General features: G+C 34.1%; 1 protein-coding gene across 2 annotated transcripts in view; it reads right to left on the reverse strand.

The window, feature by feature from the left end:
• Positions 1–6,073: 6,073 nt before the first annotated feature.
• ND-51 (NADH dehydrogenase (ubiquinone) 51 kDa subunit) overlaps positions 6,074–12,857 on the reverse strand; it is a 76,849-nt gene continuing 70,065 nt past the window's right edge. For both annotated transcript variants that reach the window (XM_089089645.1, XM_089089646.1), the window contains exon 11: positions 6,074–6,322. In XM_089089645.1, the coding sequence (XP_088945771.1) occupies positions 6,230–6,322 (93 nt within the window). In that variant the 3' untranslated portion in view covers positions 6,074–6,229. The remainder of the gene's footprint in view (positions 6,323–12,857) is intronic.

A 12,857-nucleotide genomic window follows, 5' to 3' on the forward strand; every position in this document is an offset into this window, starting at 1 on the left:
ACAAGGCTAGATTCAAAACACATTAAGGAGGGCTTAATTTTCACCAAAACTGGTTTTTTGAATTTTTTAGGTTTTTCATTACAAAGCTGAGGCTAGTATGCCTCAGCTGAGGCTAGTAAAACATTACAAAGCTGAGGCTAGTAAAAGGTGTTTCGCTTTCGGACAAATATGTCCGAAAGCGAAACACCTTTACCATATACTTCAAGCAATCTAGTGATTACTGAAGGCACAGAACAATCGAGAGATACGAACGCATATGACCTATTGGTCTAGCGCGTCAAACTCCAAACAACAACATATACTTCGCCTGGCATTTAAGAATTTTCAAGGTTGCTGATTATAAAGCTGAGGCTAATATTGCAGCAAGTATGTCCAAAATCGAAACACCTTTGCTACGTACTTCACTTGGTACTTCAGCTGGTAATTCTTGGTAGTTCAGCTGGCAGAAAAGCTTTAGTAAAGGATAAAACATGTAGAATGTAAAAGATGCATACACTATAATGATTAGAGCTGTGTACAAGGATAATAATGCCCTAGTTAAGGTAGAAAGAGAGGTAAGTAGTTGGTTCGGTGCCCAATCAAGAGTCAAGCATGCCTGTATTCCATCCCCATTAGATTTTTTGCAAGATTGCTGATCACAAAACTGAGACTAATATTGCAAAAAGTAATTCCGAAATCGCAACATCTTTACTGTATATTTCCCAAATTATGTTTGATTTTTACGGAATTTGGTGTTTAAGGATTTCTAAGGTTGCTGATTCAGCCACGAAAAAATGAGTCCAAGATCAAAGCTTATTGGTCGTAAATAATCCATAATGTTTGATTTTTACCAAATTGATTGTTCTTTTCTGGTTTTGAGGATGTTAACTAAGAATCTGAGGCTAATATTACAATGTAGAATTCCAAAATCTGAATAAATTCACTGCCTGTTTCAAATTTAGTGTTAACCCTCTGCAATGTTGAGTTGTTGTTCAAATTATGCGCCCCAAATAAAATAAATCGTTCATCTGAAACAGAGGATTCATACATACATTTCAGTTGAAAAATGGACATATACCTTTTTAAAACCAAAGTCACGCCAGAATTATTAAGCTGCATGACCGAAGGGTCCAAAATGGGGCCCTTCAGCATGTACCCACTTCAACACACACCTTCGCCTTGAACTTCAAAAGTGTCCAACCCTTGTACCGCTACTAATATCACTATTACTCTAACGCTGACTACTCCGACTACATGTAGAAATACTAACACTACCTGCACTGCTACAACCAAAACTACTACCATAATGCCACTAATATTAAATGAACATTAACTTTTCGCGTTAATGAAACTTATTAACCAGCATTAGTAAAAAGAAGAAGTTAAAACAAGAATAAAACAGATATTAAAAACTAGAACAAAAAGAAATTATCTCATATAAGAGGTTAAACCCAAAACAGACAAAAATTAAAATGAACGAAGAGCTGGCACCCAAATGAGTAGAACTATGTGACACTATGAGCCAAAACTTAAAATTAACAGGAATTACCACAAGTTATTGCGGTGGTACCACCCTTAAAGGCTAGAATAAGTTTGATTTTGCCACTTCCCTCAAAACTCCTGAATGATCTCGCAAGTCAATTTGATTTCGGTTGTTTTTTATACCAGTATATTTGTGAACACCAAATTATTTTTATTATCCCCTTCCATCACTAATTTCAATAATATTTTCTTCCCTTTAATTCCATCTCCCTAAAAGCTAAGTGTCATTTTCGCTTGCTGAAAACAAAATATATTCAGATCAACTCTCTTCTTTTATTATATAGCGTGTAAAAGGTAAAAACACTCCTCAAACTTCCAGGAAATAAACCGTTTTCGGATCCGTATATAACGAGTTTGGCTTTGGCTTTTACCTCCTAGTCAAATATGGGGCTCATTTTTATCAATGTCTTTATTTGTTTTTGCATCCATTCTTTCAAAATGTATGGCAAACTAGTTGGCTTCCTAAAACTTTCAAGTTAAATAATCTAAGCAAAAATGACAGTCTAGGCTTTAGGAGGGGCGGGAAGGGAGTTGATGGCACACTTCTTCATCGTTAATTCTCTTCATTTTGAGCTCGACTTCATTGTTGGGTGTGCTTTCTATTCGTTTCTGGTTTTATTTATGGTAATTTTTATTCTTTTTAATATTGCTATTCATTATTTTGCTGGGATTTTTTTTTTTTTTAATTTTTTAGATAGTGTTAATCAACTGTTTCACTATCTGTTCTTTTTTAAGGTGGGTGTTAAAGTGAAATCAAACTAAACTCTTCCAAATAATTCGCTATTAGGTATAACAATTTTTATTACCTTTGTGATATAAATTACTATTCCTGTAAATTTTATATAAATGAAAATTCTATTCGTTTTATGTTTGACTTATTATATATTTTATTCTTGCTTCTTTTAGAGTTTAATATTGTCCTTCATTTGTTTTTGAAAAAAATCTTTTGTATAGTCTTTTTTTTAATTAAGTGAATAATACAACAAGATTAAGGAATCAAGAGGAGAAATATTAGAAGAGTGAATGAATGAATTACACTATGAATCAGACCTGGATCTAAGGGAGCAGAAGGGGGCAAGCGCCCTGAGCGGCACGCCCGGGAGGCAGCAAAACAAGCTAAAGCGTAAAATTATAAAAAGACCTTCCCGAGAAAAGTTTTTAGTAGCATCTAGACCTGTGATTTCCAACATAAGGCTCACGCCCCACCGGTAAGACATGACATTACTTTGACGGGTCATCGGCAGGACGTCCAACTTTGGGGTGACTGTACTTTAGAGCCTTAGCTTTGATAATAAAAACATTTGAATGGGAATGGCGGCACATTCATATGCATTTAAAGAGCAAAAAACAAAAAAAAATAATACATGATAGTATTGCAGTGACATACATTGTATAAAAGGCGTTGTATTCAGACAACATTTTTTAACTAGTATAAAGTATGTATATCGGACGACCGGAAAAAAAGATACCAAGTGTTGGGGCCCCTGTCCTGAGCGATACTTATACCAAGTTAATGTCCTTTTAAGCTTCCTTCAGGTGAATGCAATTAAAATTTGAAATAACCAAATTTTAATATCACGAGGGGGGATCGGGATTTCAGAAATGCCTAGGTGGGACATGGCCCAAAATCGGTTGGGAACCATTGATCTAGACTTTCCCTCCTGTTTTGCTTTAAGGGTTTGTTTGTTCATTGGGATAATAGAGCGATGTAATGGGCGTGGGTGAGGCATCAACGGTTGTCTACTACCCAGCTAGGTAGGTAGCCTAGGTAAATCCCCCTGTTAATAATTTTAAGAGTTCCCAGGGGGCAACAGTTCATGAAATGTAGGGAGGCAAATATTTTTTCGTTTTTTTAATGAACAAACAAAAACGGTGTTTTTCAAAATTTACAGGCGGAGCTCTTTTTTTTCCCTAATGACAATACTAGAAAAAATGCCTTTAGTCATAATCTACCCTCCAACTGCAGTTTCTGCGAGTTTAACCATGTTCGTTTCTATGTTGCCTAATTTAGCGGTTTCGACAAACCACACCTCAATGGAATAGATTTCAGCATACGTGCATAATGACACGACACCTTTTATTTCGTTGCATTAAGTCATACTTACGTCACTGCTCCATGTTGAAAAAATTTCGAAATAACGGATAAAAGTTATTCTAACAGCTAAAAACCCGCCTTAATTGATGTAGTGGCTAGTCTTAAATGGCAGATGGTCTTTTCAAAATGTCTTGTAAGGAAAAGAGAGACAATAAGCAGGAAAATAATAAAGACAGGAAAAGAGAGGCAGTAAAGCGGGGCTCCCACGGCGTCAATAAAGTCAATAAAGTATTCCGCAAAGTTACATACCGTAAAGTTCGTCGCGCTCACACATGAATTTTACCTTACTGACTTTATGGAAAATTTTTGAAGCAATTAATTTGAATTATTCACACGTTCATTCTTGAATATATCTGACATTAGTTTTTGATAACTTTTTCAATTTAATAAGTTAGTCTTAAGTTAGATGTTGTTTTTACTTTAAAATTTAAAAAGAAGGCTCACAGATAAAAATGAGGACCCAATTCTTGACACATTACTTCACTTATTTCCTTGAATGCATTTTCAACACAAACTCTGTTCCTATATTCTCTTTGTAAGGAACTTTATATTAAAGGTTTTTTTCTCACTGGGAAAATAAGCAAGTCCTTCTGCTATAATGTTCCTCAGATTAGAGAAAAAAGTTTAAGACTTGCTATCTAATTAGTTTCTTTTATCTGAATTGATATTTCCTAAAGGTCTTCTCCTATTGGCAAAACTTTCCGGAACTTATGGAAAAAGTTAAATAAAGTTTAGCTTCTTTCCGACAACCATAAAGTCAATAAAGTTATAAGAGGAAAACGGCTTATTAACCTTACGGACAGCTTTATTAACTTTATTGACGCCGTGGGAGCCCCGCTTAAGACTGTTAAGAAGAGGCGGGTATGACCATAGACGCTTTTAATCATCTCATACATGAATTAAGACAAGGCAGGTTCTGTTCCCTGTACTTTGTGTATATGCGTTTTAAGATGTAGACGCCTTTTGACTCTTGTTTCAACATTTATGGCCAGTCCCAACCTGACTCTTAAATTTGCACATACAAATTAAGATCAAAAGTTTAAGGCAAATTGGTGAATTGGTAAAAATGGAACATAAACTATACCGCGAGTAGAAACACAAGCCTGTACCCGTTTTGACAACCAACAGGGATATGCACCCGTACTAAGTTTCTTCTTCACTTTAGAGATAAAAAAAAGGAAAAAAAAAACTTAAATCAGATTTGCTGAAAACAAGCTACAAAAGTGGCGTTTAAAAGCAAATAAAACAGCATTTCCGAAAAGGTGTTTGTTCATTCCTGAAAGGAACATGGAATTAATAAAAAAGAAAAGAAAAAAACTTTCCGATTTTGATATTTCTATTTATATAGTAAGGACATTGTTATATTTTATATTGTAATTGTACAATATAAATATATGCTTCATAAAGGTTACGCTTCACATTATATTAGCCTAACCCACTACCATTTAGCTAAGCTTACGTCACAGGCTATATTTGAGAAAGTAAAGTTCATTTTAAATAAATAATATTATGCATCTTTGGAAAGTAGTGGAAATAAACTACGAGTTGATAAAACACGCTTAATAAATAACATACATGTAATAAATCAATACTATTATTTTTCGAGGAAACACATTCAACTTTCACTCTAAAAAAAAAAAATTGTAACATTTACAGTATCGACTGCGTGGTCGGCAAAATATACGTCCCCCCTCCCTGAGAAAAAAAAAAACATAGATCCGGCAATGCTATGAATAGACACTTCCAAGGCAATAGCCGTGTAAAATTGTCCTCTCAGGAAGCCAGATGCATACGCATTAAACTGGGTAAGCCTGAATACTACTAATTGAAACGATATTAAAGTGATAATAATGCAAGTCGACTGAGACTGGGTTGAGGCACGAGACCTAACAGGGAATCGCAACATTCCAACATCAGCTCAGCCTGCAAATTATCAAACAGGTGACTAGCCAAAGTGAATATTAAAACAGAAAAGCAAATGTGGCCGCTTCGATATTTGGTCTAGAATAATTACACAAACCAAATCAAGAAATTTGGCAAATTAGATATATATTCAAAGAAGACCAAATTTGGAACGCAAATCCATCTATTAGTTTAATTGACCTAGCACAACTAGAAAACTATTTTTCGCGAAAACTCTCTTCCTTGCTCTTTTTCTTTTATATTATTTTTTTTTTTAGCACAAGCAATGTTTTTAGCTAGATTTCAGTACAGAATAAATCAAATCAGCCCCCCCCCCCCAAAAAAAAAAGATCACACAACAGACAATCTTTTGATGTTATTTTGGAACACGCACCTCTACTTAGAAAGATTTCACTTCTTAACATACAAAGTTATGAGTCCATCAAGTGCAATAATGCTAAGATCTGGGAATGAAAGAATATTAATGTGAAGTTAATCAAGTTGGCTTCTGGGAAACTCGAATATACTGCCAAACTGTGAAGAAACAAAGTTAAATCGAGTTCTCTCCTTTTAATAGTCTAATACTTTTCGTAGAACAAAAATTTCACAAAAGATAATGTGACATACTTGATCGTACTGACATTCACAGTAAAGCTTAAATAGAATTAGCGCTTCTAAAACGGTAGACATTACTAGCTAGCATCTTTCAGTTCAATTTGATATAGCGACTTCTGTCTGTCCATGTTTCTCAGCATACTCTTGCATTCTTCTCTCCAATTCTGGTCGAAAATGACGGATTAATCCCTAGAAACATTTGTCTATCAATATTTCATCTAAAGAACAGAAATCATTAAAAAGAGGGACCAGTACCAGATAAACTAGGTCCGAAAACAAGTTAAAGTATTGTGGTTTTTGCTTTGATCTTGAGCAGAGAAAACACTAAATGGTGAATTTTAGAAGTGATGAAAAGTTTTTGGTATCGGTCCTGGTTTCTATGGAGTAAAGCTCTACCTGTATCACGCCAAGAGTCAGTCAAAAGCTTTATGACTAAAAAAAATAAATAATAAGACAGTCGAAGCCGTCGTAGTTACATGAGTTTCTGCAAAGCTCAACTGTAATACCAATTGACAGCAGGAAGTACGACAAGTTCCAGATAAAAGTTGTATAGAATAAACGAGACCAAGGCCAAGCGGGTTTATTTCTCAAAGAGAATAAGATATTTTGACAATACTGTAGGAGTAACTCAACTAACTCGTCTTGGTTTCTTCAGTATTTAATCCTCTATTTGTTAAATTTATCAAAATCTGAAAATACAATACGCAAAAAATGTTTCCCTAATCACAGCAACTGTTCTTTGTTACATATATAATGCAACAATGTTAACTTGGCAGATGCATAAGGCTGAATCTCAGCTATTAAATGATAGCAAAATTACGTCTTACGCTGAAACATTAAAACCATAGGTCTGCAGAAAAATAACATGTGGAAAACTTGCATCAGGAACACAAACCTTAAGTATAGTACAAGGTTTGCCAGTCAGGCTGAAAGTTTCAAGATTTCGCAGGAAAAGAACAACAACCTTAATTTGATTTGTTCTTTCTTTTCAAAGGTTCTAGGCGAATACCCCCCAGAAAATACCCCTCGCAAAAAATCCCCCCCGTGGAAAACAAGGCTTTCCAAAGTTCAGAATTTTATTAGAGCTTTATTTTTTTAATTTCCGTAGGGGGATGGAATTTTGGAACTTGTGTATTATGCACCATTCACTCAAGTTTTCGCTGTGTAAAATTCGAGAACAAGCCGGTTTTTTTTTTTAGTTTCTTAGTTAATTTAGAAATAAATTTACGCTATAGATTTGCACATTAGAGAAGGGGGGGGGGGGGTAAGCATAGCGGGTCTGCATGCAAAATGTGTTTGGTACAATTATTCTGAATATTAGATAGATAGACAAATAAATGTATTTTAAAGCCAAATATACGGCCATGAACACAGTAAAATAACATAAATGAAAGGCATAAATAACATAAACTTTGATCAGCGATAAAACAGTTCGTGGTAACGAACTGTAAGTAAGGAGCGACCCGGCTCAATAGCAACAGAAACTCGAAAAACCGGAATTTTGATACCAGTAGATACATCGAAAGAATCGGATCTTTATGCCGATTTAAAATATATAAGCTTCACAAAGTTTAGTCTTACCCATCAAAAGTTAAGATTATGAAAAAATTTACCTTATTTTTGGAAAAGGGTGGAAACACCCACTGACAGTCGTAGAATCTTAATGAAAATCAATCCATAATATAAAATGCATTAGAACTCTGTAGCTTAGACGTTCAAAGATCCTGTCTGCAAAAATAAAGAGTTTTGTATTTTTTGCAAAAAGAAAGATCATGAATACCTGTTTATTTATTTGTTTTTTTCCCAGGGGTGATCGTATCGATCCAGTAGTCCTAGAATATCGTGAGAGGGCTCATTTGAACTGAAATTAAAAGTTCTAGTGCCCTTTCTAGGTGACAAAAAAAACGGGAGAGCAACTTGGCCCCCTCCCACGCTGATTTTTTCCCCAAAGTCACCCAATCAAAATTTTGAGATAGCCATTTAGTTCAGCATAGTCGAAAATTAATAAATAATAAAATAAATAGTCGAAAATAATAAATCCACGGGGGGGGGGTATTTTCCGGGGGGTAAAGTATTTGGACAGTTTGAAGTCAGTAAAAAGTTCTTTCTAGGTATATAACCACTACAAAATTACAGAAGAATAGCGAGGTACACTATCTGGAGATTTTGTTAACTAAAAAAAAAAAAAAAAAAAAAAAAAAAAAAAAAAAAAAAAAAAAAAAAAGTATAAAGTAAATGTGATGTTTCATTTAAGTGGGTTTTTTTTCAATGATCGTTTTTCCAAGTATTAAATACTATTATTAGGTTTATGAAGTGTGTCATGCAAGTGTTTTATGATGATCGCCATGGGCGCTGGCAAGGGGGGAGGGGCAGGGGGGCCATGGCCCCCCTGGAAATTTGGGACTATAAAGTAATTATAAGGAAACCAACGGAAAAAGACCAGAATAGGGAAAAAACATGAAAAAAATGTGTTTTACCCAACTTCTATAAACAGTTGAGTCTAAAGGCATTAAATATTTTGGTGTTTGATAACCAAGTTCAAAACTGTCGATATTGTTAAAAAATATCCGTCCAATACTTCGGCATTGCTCAGCAGAACGGATTGCTGGGAGTTTATATCTTAGTTTTTGTAAGTAGGCTATTGTTTTGTGTATTTTTTTTGTAGTTAATAACTCTTATTCATTTTTACATACTTTTACTTTAACTGACATATTTTTCCATTGCCTTTAAAAAAAATGTTTGTCTCTAAGCTTCAATACAAAAAAGGTTAATCAACTAAAAGTAAGGAGCAGCATGCTGGTAGATATGGGAATGTAACATTTTAGCTGAATAGAGAAACAATTTAATTAATTCCTACTCCCCCTACCTCGTTCAACATTTATCTGAACCCTCATAAAGAGAAGGCAGCTTGTCCATTAAAATGTAATTTTTTTAGGAATCTACCCTACCCCCACCCAAACAATGACTCACCCCCCTCACTATAGCTGATACGCAATTACAGATCACCAAACGTAGCCTATTTTTATTACAAATAAAGCGAATCAACCTGGTTGAATGCAGTACTACCACCGTGCGATTACTTCTTTTACAACAGGAAAGCCTAAAATATAGTTATTGATACTTTTAAATCAATTAGCTCCTCAGAATTTTGAATTGATTGCAAATTTCTCCTCTTCGGGGTAAAGTCATAGTTTTGGTGCCCCAAAATAGCCAGAAAACAAGACTTTCCCCAGGCCCAATCTGTATCGTCATTTAAAAAGGAGCTTTAAATTCACGTTTGAATGAGCTCCCTCCCAATTATCTTGGACCTTCGGTTTGATACAATCACCCCTGTGAAAAAAAAAACAAATAAACATGCATCAACTATCCTTCTTCTCGAGAAAAAAAAAAAAAAAAGCGAAATTCCACATTTTGAAAATTAGAGCTTGAAACCTCAATATAAAATTCTCAAATTTGGAAAGCCTTATTTTCCACGGGGGGGGGGGGGGGAGGGGTATTTCCTGGGGGGTATTTTTCGCGGGTGTATTTTCCGGGGGGGTAAACGCAGGTCACCATTTTCAAACAGGAAACAAGAATCTCATTTTGAATCTGGTTCCAACTGTTTAACTTCTATGAAATTTGAATTCATAATTAAACAGAAATTTGACTAGAAAAGACAATACCCCCCTTTTCAAATACAAGATGTTCTTAATTCATAAAAACAAAAGAACTTGCTTTCCAAGAAGAATTCTTAAGGGCTTCTTTGACATAAAATCTTATTTTTGGTTCTCGATATTGCTAGGCATTCAAAATGGAAAACCAAGAAACGAAGAAATACAATGCTCTTAAATCTGGTGTGTATCGATAAGTATATTAAATTGATTAGTATCTATGTGTGTATGAACGAATTTTTTTTACCCAATACGATACAACATTGCAATGAAATATCAATAATACACCCTTAAGGGAGAGCTGAGCTCGTAAATTTTAGACCTAGCAAACACAAGAATTAGCCTCTGACACAACAATAAAGTAAATAAATACGAGAACGAAACCATGGAATTAGAAATGGAAATATTGGGTAAGAAAAGAAATGCTGAGCAAGTAGTACACGGAAGGCAACCCCAACATGGGCAAACAGACAAGGAAATAAAAGAGAATAAAGAAATACTTAAAAGTTTAATACTTATGCTATAATATGCTATGCCTATGCATGTATGCTTATCATCAAACCTTAATAAATAATATGTATAATTTTCTTTTTCAAACTATATTTATTATGTCTAAGAGACTCAGCCGCAATTCATTTTCTCTACCTGTATTTATTCGGGATTAACGATAGGCCTAATTTATATCTAATTGAGTACCTATATCTTTCCCGTTCTAAAATGCCCAAGAACCGAAGAAAGCGGTGAAATCATCAGAGGCCTCTCATAGAGATAATTACTTCAGTTTTGTAATTTGAAATGCCATTTTGTAATGTTTATATTTCTCATGCGTTTCAAGTCTAAAATATTCAGAAAAAAATAAATTGTTGCTGTCTCAAATGTATTTTTAAGTTTTAATAGACGATGTTACAGAATTCTAAGCAAGCATTCTCACTGATTTATTTTGAAGTATCACTTGTGATTTTATATGCGTCCAAAAAGGTGATTGGACATATGATTATACAGTAATTGAAAGAAGATACAAGCAACGAGTGATAAATTATTTCTAAAGCCAAAAACGAAAAAAATTGTGTTTTACACGATTAACAGACCCTATATTTTGTGTAAGTTTTACAGAAAAATACTAAATATGAACTGGAAATGACAGAAGTGGGCCAAGAAAGACTTCCAAGTAGCAATTCCTCACGAATCCTCACGGATCTTATGCTCACTAATTTGGAGCTCCGGGTGTGAAGTTTTCTGAGTATCACGTTTTTAACGAGTAAAAACAAATAAAATCAGTTTTTATAAAATTTGGTACTAAATAATTGAAAACAATCCATTGGTTAACAAAATGTGTGGCTAAAATCAAATTTGAGTCAACGTAGACGAGTCCTTCGCTTCAACAGATACAGTTGTATCGTCAGCGTATAGAATCACAAAACCAATATTCCCCAGTAAGCATCGGGGAAAATCATTAATGCACATTAAAAATAAAAGTGGCCTAATAAAGAGCCTTGGGGGACACCGATATCTTCAAGGTCATCTATGCTTGACAAATGACAGCCGACATCCATCACGGTCTGAGAACCACAAAGGTACAATTTCATTATTTCTAGCACCTTCCCCCGTATACCTACATTTTCTATTTTATTAAAACGAATATCACGGTGCAACGTATCAGATGCTTTCCCTAATTTCTTAAGTAGTACTACTAGTTCAAGATGCTATAGCTTGGGCATGATTTACGATTTACTAGAATTTGTTCTATTTAATACTTTTATAAAGTTTAATGGTAATCTGCATAAGCAAATTATTGGAATCCCTATGGGGACTAATGCTAGTCCATTTAAAGCGGACTTGTTTTTGAGCCATTTAGAATATGAGTTTATGATTGATAAAAAGAACCCATGTAATATAAAATATTCACTTTCAAATAATAAAAGATATTTAGATGACCTTCTGGTGATAAATTGTGCAGAATTTTTAGAGATTTCAAATAATATATACCCACCAGAGTTAAGTTTGGAACCAAGCGATGGGAAAGGCAATTATGACCATTTTCTAAATTTAGATATTAATTTTTCACATAACAATAAATTAGTTTTTAAAATATATAATAAAATGGATGATTTCAATTATGAAATAGTTAATTTCCCATTCCTTAAAAGTAATATACATTCAAATATCACATATTCAGCTTATTATTCCCAACTATTTAGATATGTGAGAGCTTGTACGAATTATATCGATTTTAAAAGTAGTAGTCAAATGCTTAGCCATAACTTAATCGTAAGAGGTTTTTCCACCAAAAAACTTTCTTGACAATTTAAAAAACTTAAGTTTTCAGTATTATTGAACTTTTAAATAAATAAAATAAAATTTATCAAGATATTTTGAATGATGTTTTGATGTAACTTGTTGGAGATATTTTTTCTCTTCCTTATATTTTTTTTTTTTATTTAGAGTATGTTTCGACTCAAGCAGGTGTTTAGTAACAGGTGGTAGGTTGAAATAGGTTATTGGAAGGTTTTGCATGAGAGTGAATGGGTATTTTTGGACAGTTGGTTGTTATGCAAATATGGGAGGTAAATTGGCCGAAGTGATAAGGTTCCTTCACATTGAACTTTGGCTTTCCATTCTCCCCTTCACACTGAATTCCGTAAGCCTTCCGTAAGGCTCATAACCCTCCGTAAGACCTTACGTCAACGCATCCGTAAGTCAAAACGTAATGCTAGAGCTCTGACGGAAGAAGTTCAAAATATTTCAACTTCTTACGTTTGCGTTTAAGCAAAATGGAATTTAGATGATAAAATATTTGAGTTTGTAGAAGCTAGAAAATTTTATACAGCTCAAAGGACCCTGTTTTCAAGGACAAGCAATTTTAGCTAAATTATTTGGAAAGTCTGAGCCAAATTCTCCTCAGCAGGAAAGAAAGTAGTAAGTATAGACTGTCTTGATTTGTAGGCCTAGGATAGGCTATGCTTTGATAAATACTACTAGTTTTGTTTTCAATTCTATTTGGGTTTGGGGTTAAAATAAAACCTGTTGTGGTACAGTTAATCATTTAAAATGATATCTAGGAGATTAGTTTTGTA

The sequence above is a fragment of the Artemia sp. Qi Xiang Cuo genome, chromosome 5, assembly GCF_049724085.1.
Source record: "Artemia sp. Qi Xiang Cuo chromosome 5, ASM4972408v1, whole genome shotgun sequence".
In the NCBI taxonomy this organism is placed as follows: domain Eukaryota; kingdom Metazoa; phylum Arthropoda; class Branchiopoda; order Anostraca; family Artemiidae; genus Artemia; species Artemia sp. Qi Xiang Cuo.